We start from the raw sequence: 13,061 nt of genomic DNA on the forward strand, positions 1-13,061 counted from the left end.
TTCTCCTATCCAAGAAATAAACCAGAAAAATGCTGAAGAAATAAAGTAAAGAAAAAACCCTAAACCTTCCACTGATGTCATCTAGTCGAAAGGCATAATTTTCTCCCTCAGACTCAGTACCCTGGTTTGACCGACTTTTAGAGCCCTTGACAGAGCTCTTAATCAATGTGGCTGATGCCACAGCAAACTGCTTCACTGCCTCTGCCTCACCACTCCCTGCACTACTAATTGGTTAAGAGATTGAGTGGCTCGGTCAGTAAGCCGTGCCCACACCTGGGCTTTTTCATAAGGCAGCCTCGCCCCAGGCATTGTCTACAGCAGATCATGTTAATCAATCACGCTGTGCTCAATCTGCCATTAGAGCAACACAGCAAGCTGTGGCAGACTGGCTCCCATGCCTCGGCGAGATGCACGTTTGCCCCTACATGCCAGCTATGTTAAATAGACCTCATGTTTACCGCTGATGGAAGGAAAGTGGAGTGCATTCCCCCAGGCGGCAACGTTATTGTCGATCATCGGGGAGAGGGGCAGTATAAAGCCAAGGCCGGTGACTGAGTGCCTTGGATTAGAAAAGGATTGTCACTGTCAGGTGGAAACCTTGTATGTCCAAAACAGTTACTATGATCCGGTGTCATTATTTAGTCATTACTCATATGTTAATACTTTTAATTGGTAAATTATAAAACCCACTTTCAACTTGTCATACCTGTTTTAGGCATGTCATTATTTGCACAGCACTGTCATACGACAAAGTACTGTTTTCTTTTTTAATGGAAAACAAAAACGATGAAACATAGAGATACAAGGTTTCTGCATGACAGCGACTATTAGCAAGAACTCAAAGAGCAGACAGGTTTTCTGTTATGTTGGCACATTTACCTGCCTGTATTTGCTGCAGTAGCAGTGAATCAAAAAAGTGTTTCTGGCTTTGTTTTCTATACAGCCTGTTTGTGTACTCTAGTCAATATTCAATACCACCGGTTGATGAATACTGCTTATAATTACTGCTCATCAGGTGCTGTGGAATTTCTGCAGACAAGAGAGCCTGTCAGTTTAGATATTTAAATCTAAGTATCATTTTAGACATACTGTATGTTCCACCACTGATTTTAAAGCGGCCCCTGTGGAGAGTAGGCATGGGGGTGGGTGCGCATTTAACCATGTACAAGTAAATGAATCACTATCCATTTAGGATTGATTAACCCAAAAAAAAATATATATATAATATATAAATGATTATAATATACCGCCTAAGGGCGAAAAGGTCATCTGTCTTGGCCATATATGGATTATGTTAGTGTGGTTCTCCTAACAGGGCATCATCTGGGATACAATCCCTTTTATGCCCATATATGGAGATCCCTAACAGAATCTCTGAGTATCTGACTTCAAAGCGACTAATATGTATTGTATACCTAATATGGGATACATGCTTCTTTTTCTATCATAGCGGGGTGCCGATGTGATCCACTAATAGCGATCGCTGAACATCACTATTCACTATTCTAGAGCCACAGGTTGATATCAACATGAACTTTATCTGTATCCAGCATGCCAGGGACATGCAGAGAATGACATTTCTAAGGGCCCTTTGGTGAAAATAGTGAAAATAGCTATTTTCAGTGCTTGATACCACTCTGAACTAAGCATAATCAAGCCAATACGGCAATTCTTTCAACATAAGATGCTGCATTTAAGTTCAGGAGAATTTGGACAAGGCAATTCTCTTGAATGCTGCCTCAGGTATGCCATGGAAAAGGGGGCATTTGCATTTCTTTCACCATGGTAAAAACTGCATTCATGGTCTGGAGAGGGCACTTTTTACAGACAGTTAAAAGGGCAGGGGCTCAAGCCCCCTTTGATGTCTATGTTTGCACGGGCCTGCAGCATGTAAAAAAATGCCAAAATGCACATCCCTAATGGAGAGAGAGAGGGCTCTATTCCTCCTCTCCACTCTCTCTTTCTATTATATAAAGATGCCCAAAAGGCAAATTGCGTTGTGGAATAGCTGATGAGATGCCAGATACATTTCATTAAACTCAGATGAAATAAACTAATAAGCGAATGCTAAGAGGAACCGAGGGCTAAAGGGAACCATTCATCAATTTAAAAGCCAGAGTGCTTTTGTGGCCGGATGGTAAACAATGAGATCTCATTTTAACAGCGGTGGGAGGCTTAAGAGGTGTAAACTCTCTGTATGCGCAATTAATGTGTCCCGACGTGACATGTTTCAAAGTTATGGATGCGGTGCTATCACAATAGGCTGGCTGTTTAGGATGCAAGGACACGGGTAGAATCTGTTATTCCACAATCCACAGTCATAAACTATGCTTTCTATGGCATCAATGATGGAGCGTGTCTTCACATTGCCGAACCCATTCCCCTTGAGGACCAATGTTCACCACCAGAATAGGGATGCTAGGCTAGGCTTCATGTAGTTGGTCCACTGGCTCTCAATATCGGGTCTGGAGACCACTAACGGTCCAAATGGGGGACCACCAACGGTTCCATTTGTACAATCTATGGCAGGGGTCTTCTACGTTTTCAGGCCCCTTGGCCTGAAAACTAAGGGGTCCTTACCCCTTAGTCAAGAGAGATGAAGCAGGGACCCCCACAACCCATGGATACATATAGTTTCATCGTTTAACGGCACAATCATCAGTATATTTTGAATTCATGTCAATTTGTGTTTTCAGATATTCAACCACTTGAAGCGTCGGTACTTAATGAACTTGACCTTTCACTCTGTAGTCTGCTCTTTTTCCCCTCTACACCAAACCTCTTTGCCGAAAATAGCCGATCTACAAGCTCACAATGCCTCGCAGTGCGAGGCGTTGTGAGCTTGTAGATCTGCTATTGTTGGCTAAAGTTCTCAGAATAAGGACACTAGAGTTTAAGTGTTTAATATAAAAAAGGAGAAACAAAAGATTATATCACACAAAGATTTGGAGGCCCCCCTGTAGTGACTCTGAGGACCCCCTGTTGAAGACCCCTGATCTACGGAGTACAATTTACAATTTAGGCATTTAGCAGACGCTCTTAGACCAGAGCGACTTACAATAAGCAAGGACAACACAAGGTAAAACATGAAATGCATAGCAGCAATAGTAGTCTTTGTAAGTAAACCACAAGCCTGTCTAACAGTAGAATATATCCACAAAAAAACTATAATCTGTACATATACATATAATCTAAACTATACACAATATAGGGTGCCAGGTCAACAATGATCTGGCATCTACATACCATGCTGCGATGTCAATTACATTTTGCCTTTGTGTAAGCACACACTGAGTTAAATAAGCACTTTTACTGTATTTTTGTGGTTACATTATAATTTAGTTGGTGATTCTCAAGCTTTTTAGATTCAAGGATCCCCAGTTCGATATTATAATTTTTTATATCTAAGATCCGCGATCTATCAGCACTGTGATGTGTTGTTTGTCATACTGATGCTGTTGCAGCAAAAAAATATCCAAATCAATTAGAAGCTGTCACCTGTGATGTATGAGTTAATTGATTTTAATGTGAGGCTAGAGCACGGTATACGTCTGTAATGAAGCCGTTCATAGTTACGCTAATGAATATGTCTGTCTTGATAAACAGTCGGATGTTTGGTTATTGTTATTATCTTGCAATAAAGAGTAATGTTTTTTTTCAGCTGATCTTCTGTTTGTCCTGCATCTGAGTGGATGTGCAAGCATTGTACATTTGTAATTTATTGTTTTCATATGCCATTCAACAACAATGAATATGAATAATGCTGTACTTTTTTCAATTTGTTTTCACAATGAGGGAAAGGCAGAAATGAGTTGGAACACTATGAGGACTGAGTCTCTAAGAGTAATATTTTAAACGTATGTGTGTTTGTGGCTGTGTGTGTGCATTTGCAGGTGGAGCCATTCTTGCCCTATGAGTACACTTGTGAGGGGATGCTGGAAAGAGTAAATGCTTACATTCAAAACCAGGTAATTACTGATTATAATTGGGTAATAATCATTATGCTAAAATATAATTATACTGTCAGTTGCATCTATTAGTATTATTCTTTATTATATTTTTGATTACATATATAATTAATATTATAACAATTAACAAATGTGAAGATTGTGGAAAAGATGCATCATATTCCACTTGTGTGCGTTTTCACACACACACGCACGCACGCACGCATGCACGCACGCACGCACGCACACACACACATACTTTGCCCCGCAATTACGCCTGCATGCTGCCAATGCTACTGGGTACGCATCATGCTGTGAGATGATTGGTGCACAGCCCGGTATTCATCATGCTGTGAGGTGATTGGTACAAAGCCCAGCAGCTGTTACCGCCACAGCTTGGCAGCGGGACGCCAGCGAGGATGAGGTGGCCCCTGTCCAGCCAGGGCTCTCTCTCTCTACCAGTGACCGCCCCAGTCTATTCTCTCTCCCTCTCTCAACCTGAAGCCCCATTTTGTTTGGGCAAATTTATGCTTTGTCGCATGACGTGTCACGTGTGGAAAATAGCTGACATACAAGCTCACAACGTGTTGTGGATGCGACGTGTTGAGTTTGTGTACACACACACACACACACGCACACACACACACACACACACACACACACACACACACACACACACACACACACACACACACACACACATACACTGACACACAATTGCTTTATTTGAATCAACAGTTAAACATTTACTGTAACTCAAACATTTTGATGCCTTAATTGATGCCTTGACTTCAGTATTCATCGCAGCAATAAGGAAAACCTGCTTAAAAAACAGTACATTATAGATTATTAGTTATCAAGCAATACAGGAGAATTCATAACACGTATGACTTATGGATACTGAAAACATTGTCTTTTCCATACAGGTTTCCTACAGTATAACAAGAGAAACGGAGCAGCATATAACCCAACAACTCTCCAAAATAAACATTTGTGACAACAACTATCAGGTGTATTGGCTGTCACATCATTAAAAATATCATTGTATTGACACTTTCTAAACAGGTTACTCTCAACGCGTATGTTTATAGCGCTGGAGAAACTATTTCATTAACATCATGTCTGGCTATATAATCCCTTACTTTCATTACAACTGCTGGCAATGTGAGAAATGCATTCAATTACTTGTATAGAAGAATGAATTAAACAGTCTTGCAACCATGCCTTTAGTTTAAAAGACTAAAATGTCCTCTATAATGGCAGCATTGCTGAACATAAAATTAGAATGGGAAAGTGAGTGATCAGCAGATGTCAAACCCTGCAACTTCTCCAGAAGTTTTAAACTAGTCCGATGTTGTGGTTGATGTTATTAAAACTTGGCCCTTAAACTTTCTGTTGGAAGCTTGTGTGGTGTTCGTGTCAACAGGAGCCTCTACATAGACTTGCTGTTCCGTGATTACTGCATCAGTGACGCTCACAATTTCAGCACCAGGGACATCGCTAGCACCAAGGACAGCGCCGCTGTCAGCGCTTGCCGTGCTCAGTGTACCATGACTGACTGTGGCTGCTGGTCTGACCTGTATGAGCACTGACTCCATAATTAGCAAGCCTCTAACTGTGCTTTTTGGGAACTTCATGATGCTGTCCAGTTGGCTGTGGCGTGCTTAAATTCACTGATTTTACCAGCCGTTTATGTTTTGGGAACGGAGGGCCGAATTGTGTCTAGTTTACCTTCCATAGTGGCTGTTAGATGAACTTAACCACAACCTCTTATCGTCTATTCGACAAAATAAAGAGGACTAACATCCACAGCCAACATTTGCATGAGTGTTTTCCACCCTGAACTCTTTTCTCATTTCCTTGACTCTTCTCCAACTTGCTTTCTCTCTTTAAACCTCTCCTGTCTTCCCTCTAATGTCTCTATTCTATGTCCTCCCTGCTCTGTCATTCCTCAGTTTATCTTCTATCTCTACCTGTGACGACCTCTCTGCAGACAGAGCTCTGAACCCAGTCTGACCCCTTCCCCTGCCTATCACAACATCTCTCTCTCTCTGCATCATTTTAGAGTTTGTCATACTTTCTCTCTTGCTTTGCCTCCCTATCCTGTGTGTGTGTGTGTGTGTGTGTGTGTGTGTGTGTGTGTGTGTGTGTGTGTGTGTGTGTGTGTGTGTGTGTGTGTGTGTGTGTGTGTGTGTGTGTGTGTGTGTGTGTGTGTGTGTGTGTGTGTGTGTGTGTGTGTGTGTGTGTGTGTGTGTGTCTCTTGGTATTGCGGGGGTGCAGAGAGAGAGAGAGAGATGGAGTGACGATGAAATTGGAATCCTCGTTATTGCTTCCGGGCGTTGGGAGCCTGCTTAATAAACGGGTCTTGGAGGCCAGAGGGAGATGTCAGAGAAATGTTATTACCTGGGTCTTATGAATAGGCCCAGCTGGGGGAGAAATCTAATCAGCTCTCTTGCCAGGCCTAATTCTGCCCCTAAACCTCATTTTGATACTATGTGGCATAACTGCATTCCTATCATTTCCCAGAGAGATCGACGAGGACTTGTCGCTCTCAATAAGCACGCTGCTGTAGTAATGGTGCTTTTATGATTTCATATATCTCCCTGATGTATGCTGCACATTTTGAATGTGTCGCTTAGCTGAATACTGAAATTCTAACTGTGTGGCCTTGGTAAGGGGAGTGACAAAAGCACCAAGAGGGTGATAGCGGTTATCAACCCTAGGGTAGGAGTGACCAGTCCCTGGGCTGATGTGACTAGCTGACCAGTCAGCACAAGCTGAAGTGCCACCACACACTGAATGACCTCCCTGGGATGGAACTCTGCATTCCAGCAAACACCCCAGCTGCATAATATTGTGGTAGAATTCACAGCTGAGGAGACTCATAAATTCTTAAATGAGGCTATAGGTTTATGATCAACAAATGACCGCCCAAGGCGCCCATACATTCGCTGATGCCCTCGGAACCCAACTTTGGACCAAGCTGCAATACGTATAGCTGGAAGACGAAACTGTGTTTTTATGAAATGTTGAATACAATCATTCTGGTCATGCATGCATCTTTTGTTGCTTCTCTTTTACCTACAGGACTTTTGCTCTCCCGAAGCTCCCTTTCCTCCAGTCAACACCTCCAGCACTTGGCCAGGCAGCCCCCCAAACCCTTACTCCCTCCTTCCCAATTCCAGCATCGTGGCCTGGGCGTCCAACACTACCCCACCGCCTTCCTGGCCACCCCTCAGTGCCCTGCGTCTGCTGACCTCACTGGAGGGCCAGTCGTGCGTGGAGGCATGCCAGAGTGCAGGCCTGATCTGTGAGCCAGCCTTGTATCGCTTCATCAACGTTAAGGAAGTCTTTAGCACGTAAGATGGCCTCTTTACTTAAGATAGTAGCGAGTTGCTGTTACAGTGTAGTAGTGACTAATAATAATGACTAAAATACTAAATATATTGACACATTTTCAACAAATAAAAACTAGACTAAAATGTTACGTAGGGACTAGTGGAGAAGAAATCCATTAGAACTACAAGACACATCATTTTATGTGTGGTTGCGCTCGGGTGCTGCACTTTGAAAACTCTGAAACACTCTGAAAAATAGCAGATCTACAAGCTTCAGAGTGCAATCACGTATACAATCTGGCATTACGACACCATCAAGGCCTGCCAAAATGGTTTTGTCGTTGCCAAACCAACTGTAGATTTAGTCGACTAAAATCTTATGTTATTTAGTTGACTAAAACTAAAACACACCTGGTGACTAAAATATGACAAACTAAATGACATTTTATTCAAAACACTATGGCTAAAACTAAATCAAAATTTGCTGTCAAAATCAACCCTGCAGTATAGTCATTTCTAGAAGAAGTGCACTGCTAGTGTAACGTCTATTTTCCCTCTTTGTACTTTCTCATGTGTCAGGCTGGAGGTGCAGTGTGAGGGAGTCGAGTCAGAGATGAACCACCTCTTCCCAGCCATCTCGGCAGAACATGCTGAATGCAGCCTGCAGAAGGACCCCCTTCTGTTCAGCTGTGCGGGAGCCAGTGCCAAGTACCAGCGTCTCTGCCCCTGTAGGGACTATCGCAAGGGCCAGGTGGCCTTGTGTGGGGACTGCTTATGACCAAGGCATGTCCCGGTAAGAGGAGACTCTCTCCCCAGTCTGTGGCCAGAGCTGGCTTAGTTCTCTCCCAGAGCCCCTCCTGGGTGAGGGGCTGCTCGGAAGGCAGTGGCCTCTGTTGGAAGCAGCATTCAGAGAAGCAGAGAAACCTGTGGTGCAAAGCATCCAAACGGCCTGAAGGCTAGACTGAGAACGGATCCGTGGTGTCACGGATGGAGAGTACGTTATCACCAGGGAGAACAAGTTATCACCAGGTAGAATGTGCTCAAGGGACACTCTGAAAGTAACTTAGTAACTCTGCTTCCTGAACTCTGAGCTATAGGCCTCAGTTGCAGCGGTGCAAAATTCCCACATAAACTGTCAGACAAAATGTTTAATGTGGTGATGCATCTCAGGGAAATGCATGATCGTAAACTTCTTTCTTGTGGGTTTGAAGCTGCTTTTCGGCTGAAAGGTTTACATGGGTGCATTAGGACTATCTGTCTTTATAAACATAAAGCATAAAGGCCAAATGCGTAATACAATGGATCATTTAGATGAGTAATGAAAATCCAGAGTATTCAAAAATGACAGCCTTGATAAAAATGTTGCAATGCTTGACTGAAACTGAAAGTTTCATGCTTACTGGTGTAATGACTCAGTGTTGTGTATACATAGATCATTGTGCAGTTTGATATTTGTTCTAGATGCACCCAAAGCCATTTACTGTATGTAGAGATGTACTATTTTCCATGTCCTGTATTGAATATATTTGTACATAAGTGTTGTTTAATAAAATACAAATGAAACAGCTGGTTATAATACTCTTTGTATCATGGCATTTGTTAGAGAGTGTAATGTGTTGCCTTCAAAAAGTAGAAAAAGACAATTAAATTGTAGGCTGACATCCATCTTTTTTTGGTCAATTTCACAAAGCCAAATTGAGGGAAATATTCTAATTACTTTTTATCGCAGTGGGTGATTAATCTGCAGCTACTGCTGGCGCTGATTCATTTAGTTCATTAATCAGTATTTAAATACCCAGATGACAGTTGTGATTTAATTTCTTAACTTGCGGATGACAGTCTCTTCTGGCTCAGTTCAATAGCATAATATTTCACAACTCCGCTGAAACATCATTCTGTGTCTAGCCAGATAAACCCCCACGCAGTCTGCTTTACTGGTCTGGACTGGTGGTGTCCAGAGGGATAACCTAACTGACAGAGGGCTGTTCAATGCTTTACTGGTCATTTAGACCAGTGATTCACAATCGCAAATGGAGAAAGCCTATTTTGTTGAAAGCAAAGCGAGAGTTGGTTTGCCTAGAAAAGAAAAGGCTATCATAAACCACAGACAGATTATTCACACATTATGTCTGAAGAGATATTTTACTACATTGCGGCCCTTGTGCTGTTTTGTAATGGAAATCTTATCTCTCGCTCTCTCTCTCTCTCACACACACACACACACACACACACACACACACACACACACACACTTATTTTTTATTATATTTTTTTTATTAGAAACTTTTGATTTCTGTTGTGCAACTATTATGCGAATGTGTTGGACCCCCAGTTTTATATGCATTAGACCATGGACCCCCATTTGATAAAACATGCTTTACCCCAATCTACATTGTGAAATCATTAGTGGTCCATTTGGCCACTGGTGGCCACTGGACCTTGTTGTTGAGAAACAGTGATTTAAAGGACTGTTGTATTGAGCACAACCAAATAATGAGACCATAGTTCAGGCAGCAACTGTGTAAACAGTAGTGGATTGAAAACTTTTCAGTGCTCCACTACAGTATATTAATCCAGCAATAGTCCCAGCACATCCCTCTGTTTGTTAGACAACATGAACATCCGGTGAGGTTTATTCCGAGTTCAAGCCATTAAAAACAAACTCCATGTCATGTGAGTTCATCGAAACTTTTTCTTTTCTCTCTTTCCGTCTGACTTTTCTTTTCCCTCTGGTCTGCAGGTGTTCTAAATTAAGATTTCAGTGGCATGTTGTGTGGACTGTATGCGTCTCTCCCAGCAGGCAACGGCTCCAGTATCGCGATGACAGAGAGAGGGAAATACTGTAGAAATGAAAAGCTGAGCCTGAGGGATGTCTACCAGCAGAGTTGCAAAGTCTCACAGCTCCCATTTATTAAAATGGTAAGTTCTCCCCACAGAGAGCAATACAACCAAAACCAGCCTGCACATATTCTGATGGACCTCAGTGGCTTAGTAATTGTGATATGATTTTTGTGTGTGTGCGTGTGTGTGCGTGCGTGCGTGCGTGCGTGTGTGTGTGTAGGCCTACGCGTGCATGCCTTTGTGAGTGTGAGTGCGCATGTGTGTCTGCTCAATTACTCAACACAAGGCCATGAAGATTTAAACCTTCAGTACAATCCATAGGTGTGGATACAAAGTCAAACAATACTATATATTTTGCTTGTTTGCATAACGATATAGTAGATTGCAAATTAAAATTGATTCTTCGATGCAGTTACTATATCGTTACACCTCTAATCCATACGGTTTATGTCCAATGTCTCCCTCTTCAAACAGAGGTAATTGCAACAATTTCTGAAATACAATAAAGATAGCTTTGGCCCTGTCTTGGCCAGGACTCACTTGTAAAAGTGTTTTCAACCTCACTGCAATGTCCTTGTTAATGCACATGAACTCATGAATCCTAGTATAGTTATTCTGGGTATGTCATAATAGGTGAACATTTGATCAAAAATACCAGATCTACAAGTTCACAGCACGTCTGCCATGTCACGTTGCAGACTTTTTTTTGACAAAAAGAGTTGGTGTAGACTTTAGAGGTAGAGAATCGCACTTGTGCGAAGTGAGCGGTGCTCACCTCGCATGGTATCAAACAAGACACATAGAGCATATCTCGTATGGGCCGTTCTGTCTGCGACGTTCGTTATCTCCATACATTACATGGAGTTTCGTGCTCATTCCGTGCTCCTACCTTCCGTGCTCCTACACACAAAGCCAGACGTAGGAGCGGTTAGCACTGCTCAAAAAGGTAGGGGACCAATTTTAGACCCCTATGGGACACCAGTCAATGAATAGGGTAAGGGTATATGTGGTTATATACTGTATACATATATGTCTAGGCATGCATCCAATTTAGATTTTATCCTCTATTAGGCTAGGCACTAGCTAAGGTGGAGGTTTGATATGCGTGGACTTCATGGAATGCAAACTATTATCAGGATTTGAATTTGAATATTCCGAGTTATTTTGGACCACCAGATTGACTTGTCTGGGCCATGCCCAGAATGGTTGCTGTGTCACTTGAGTCATTATCCTCCTGGCTGCTGCTCCACTGAAGGTGAAACCCTGCACTATGATAAGAGGTTTTTAATGAGACATCCTCAAAAGGCAGAAATGGAAATTTTTCAGTCTCATTTAATGATGGTGTCGCCTATTCCATTGTCACCTAAGACTGATAGAAACTAGACGGTGGTTTTGAGATGAGCCCATTTATATTCTCTTTTTAATCTCTCAGACGATATTGAAAGGAGGCTTTGAACATTTTTGAACCACAGGTCTTGCCTCATTTTTTATGTTGAGCAGATGAAAAAAGTTGCATAGTAATCAGCAAGGTCTTTATATGGATGTATTTACATTGCTTATTGAAGTTTTCTTCTCCTTTGAAGTTAAAGCTACAGTGATGTGCCCAGAATGAAACGGCAATTCTATTCAACTACTTTTAATTTAAAACGATGCACCACATTCCTGCCGGAAACGGATTATAACATTAAGGGGATTAGTACAACTCTACAAAGCTCAGTTTCTCATGTCTTATAAGCAGCTGGCTCAGATGGCAACCGATGGTTCTCTTATTAGAATCGAGAGATTCTAGCTTTGTCTGTGTGGACTTTGCAAATGTGAATCATACTAGTGATGTCACTTCAAGCTCAGTAGCCTGGGGTCTCTGTGTGTCCATTGGGCTTCCTGAGGTCTCAGTGTCTCAGATGTGACGCTGTTTGGTGACAAAGTGAGCTAGGGTGGAAGAGCAGTCTATTACGGATGTGATTTATCTCATAAGCTGCAGAGCATCTCTGCTGGCCAGGAGATAACAGGATTACACAGCACAGTCCCACAGGGCGACTTGTGTGGCTGCGAGTGTCTAACCCACCCACCTCAAGTAACAGTGTGTGTGTGTGTGTGTCTCTCTCTCTCTCTCTCTCTCTCTCTCTCTCTCTCTCTCTCTCTCTCTCTCTTCAAACAACACTTTTGTGGATCAAGGAGCAGTATAAAACATGGGCATAAAGGTCACAGGACTCATGGATTTGTCTAAATACCTTTCAGATGAAGTTGCCTGTCTTAGTCCAAAGCAATGTATACATTCCATGACAGGTTTATCACATATGCTGTTCTAATGTGATGCATATAATGAATTAACTATTGAGGGCATGCCCATGCACAAACTGTTTCATGTCGCTACAGGTTTCACTACACACAGTATTCCAGTATAGCAGGGTTAGGGTTAGGGTTAGGGTGGGCGGAGGGGACTAATAAGCCGACTTAAAAACACAACAAGGTTGAGCTTGGGGCTATAACCCAGCCCATGAAGACCTACTGTATATGCTACATAAACTGCAAAAATAGCGAGCCTGGTCAAAGAGAATTCTTTTTAGAAGAGCCCATTTTGTGTGCTGGTTAAGCCTCTGGCAACGCCAACTCGCTGAACAATCTACTGACTACAAAGGCAAAGGAAAATCATGATAGGCATCTGGAACATCAGAACCCTCAGTAAATCAACTCAAGTGTCTAACAAACCCACGATTGTATACGGTATATTCTAAATTGATGATTGATCTTGAAAAGCCCCTCTGCTGGATGCTTAATCTCTAAAATTGGAGTGAAAGGCTGATGTTCTTTTTGTCCAAAGTGACTATATTTTCTGTTTAACTGAACCCATTGAACTGAATCCATTTTAACCATAGATTTATCTTTGTTCTGGTGACTCATACTGTACTCCTAATACGTGAGCTGGCAGTGTTTT

At 42.2% G+C, this 13,061-nt stretch overlaps 1 protein-coding gene across 1 annotated transcript in view; it reads left to right on the forward strand.

Moving 5' to 3' along the window:
• mgat5b (alpha-1,6-mannosylglycoprotein 6-beta-N-acetylglucosaminyltransferase B) overlaps positions 1-8,063 on the forward strand; it is a gene marked incomplete at both ends in the record, with an annotated part of 105,370 nt that extends 97,307 nt beyond the window's left edge. The window contains 3 exons of the mRNA XM_080723738.1: positions 3,894-3,968; positions 7,035-7,306; positions 7,865-8,063. Of these exons, the coding sequence (XP_080579864.1) occupies positions 3,894-3,968; positions 7,035-7,306; positions 7,865-8,063 (546 nt within the window). The remainder of the gene's footprint in view (positions 1-3,893; positions 3,969-7,034; positions 7,307-7,864) is intronic.
• Positions 8,064-13,061: the final 4,998 nt, after the last annotated feature.

This window comes from Nannobrachium achirus (assembly GCF_963921795.1).
Source record: "Nannobrachium achirus genome assembly, chromosome: 4".
Taxonomy (NCBI): domain Eukaryota; kingdom Metazoa; phylum Chordata; class Actinopteri; order Myctophiformes; family Myctophidae; genus Nannobrachium; species Nannobrachium achirus.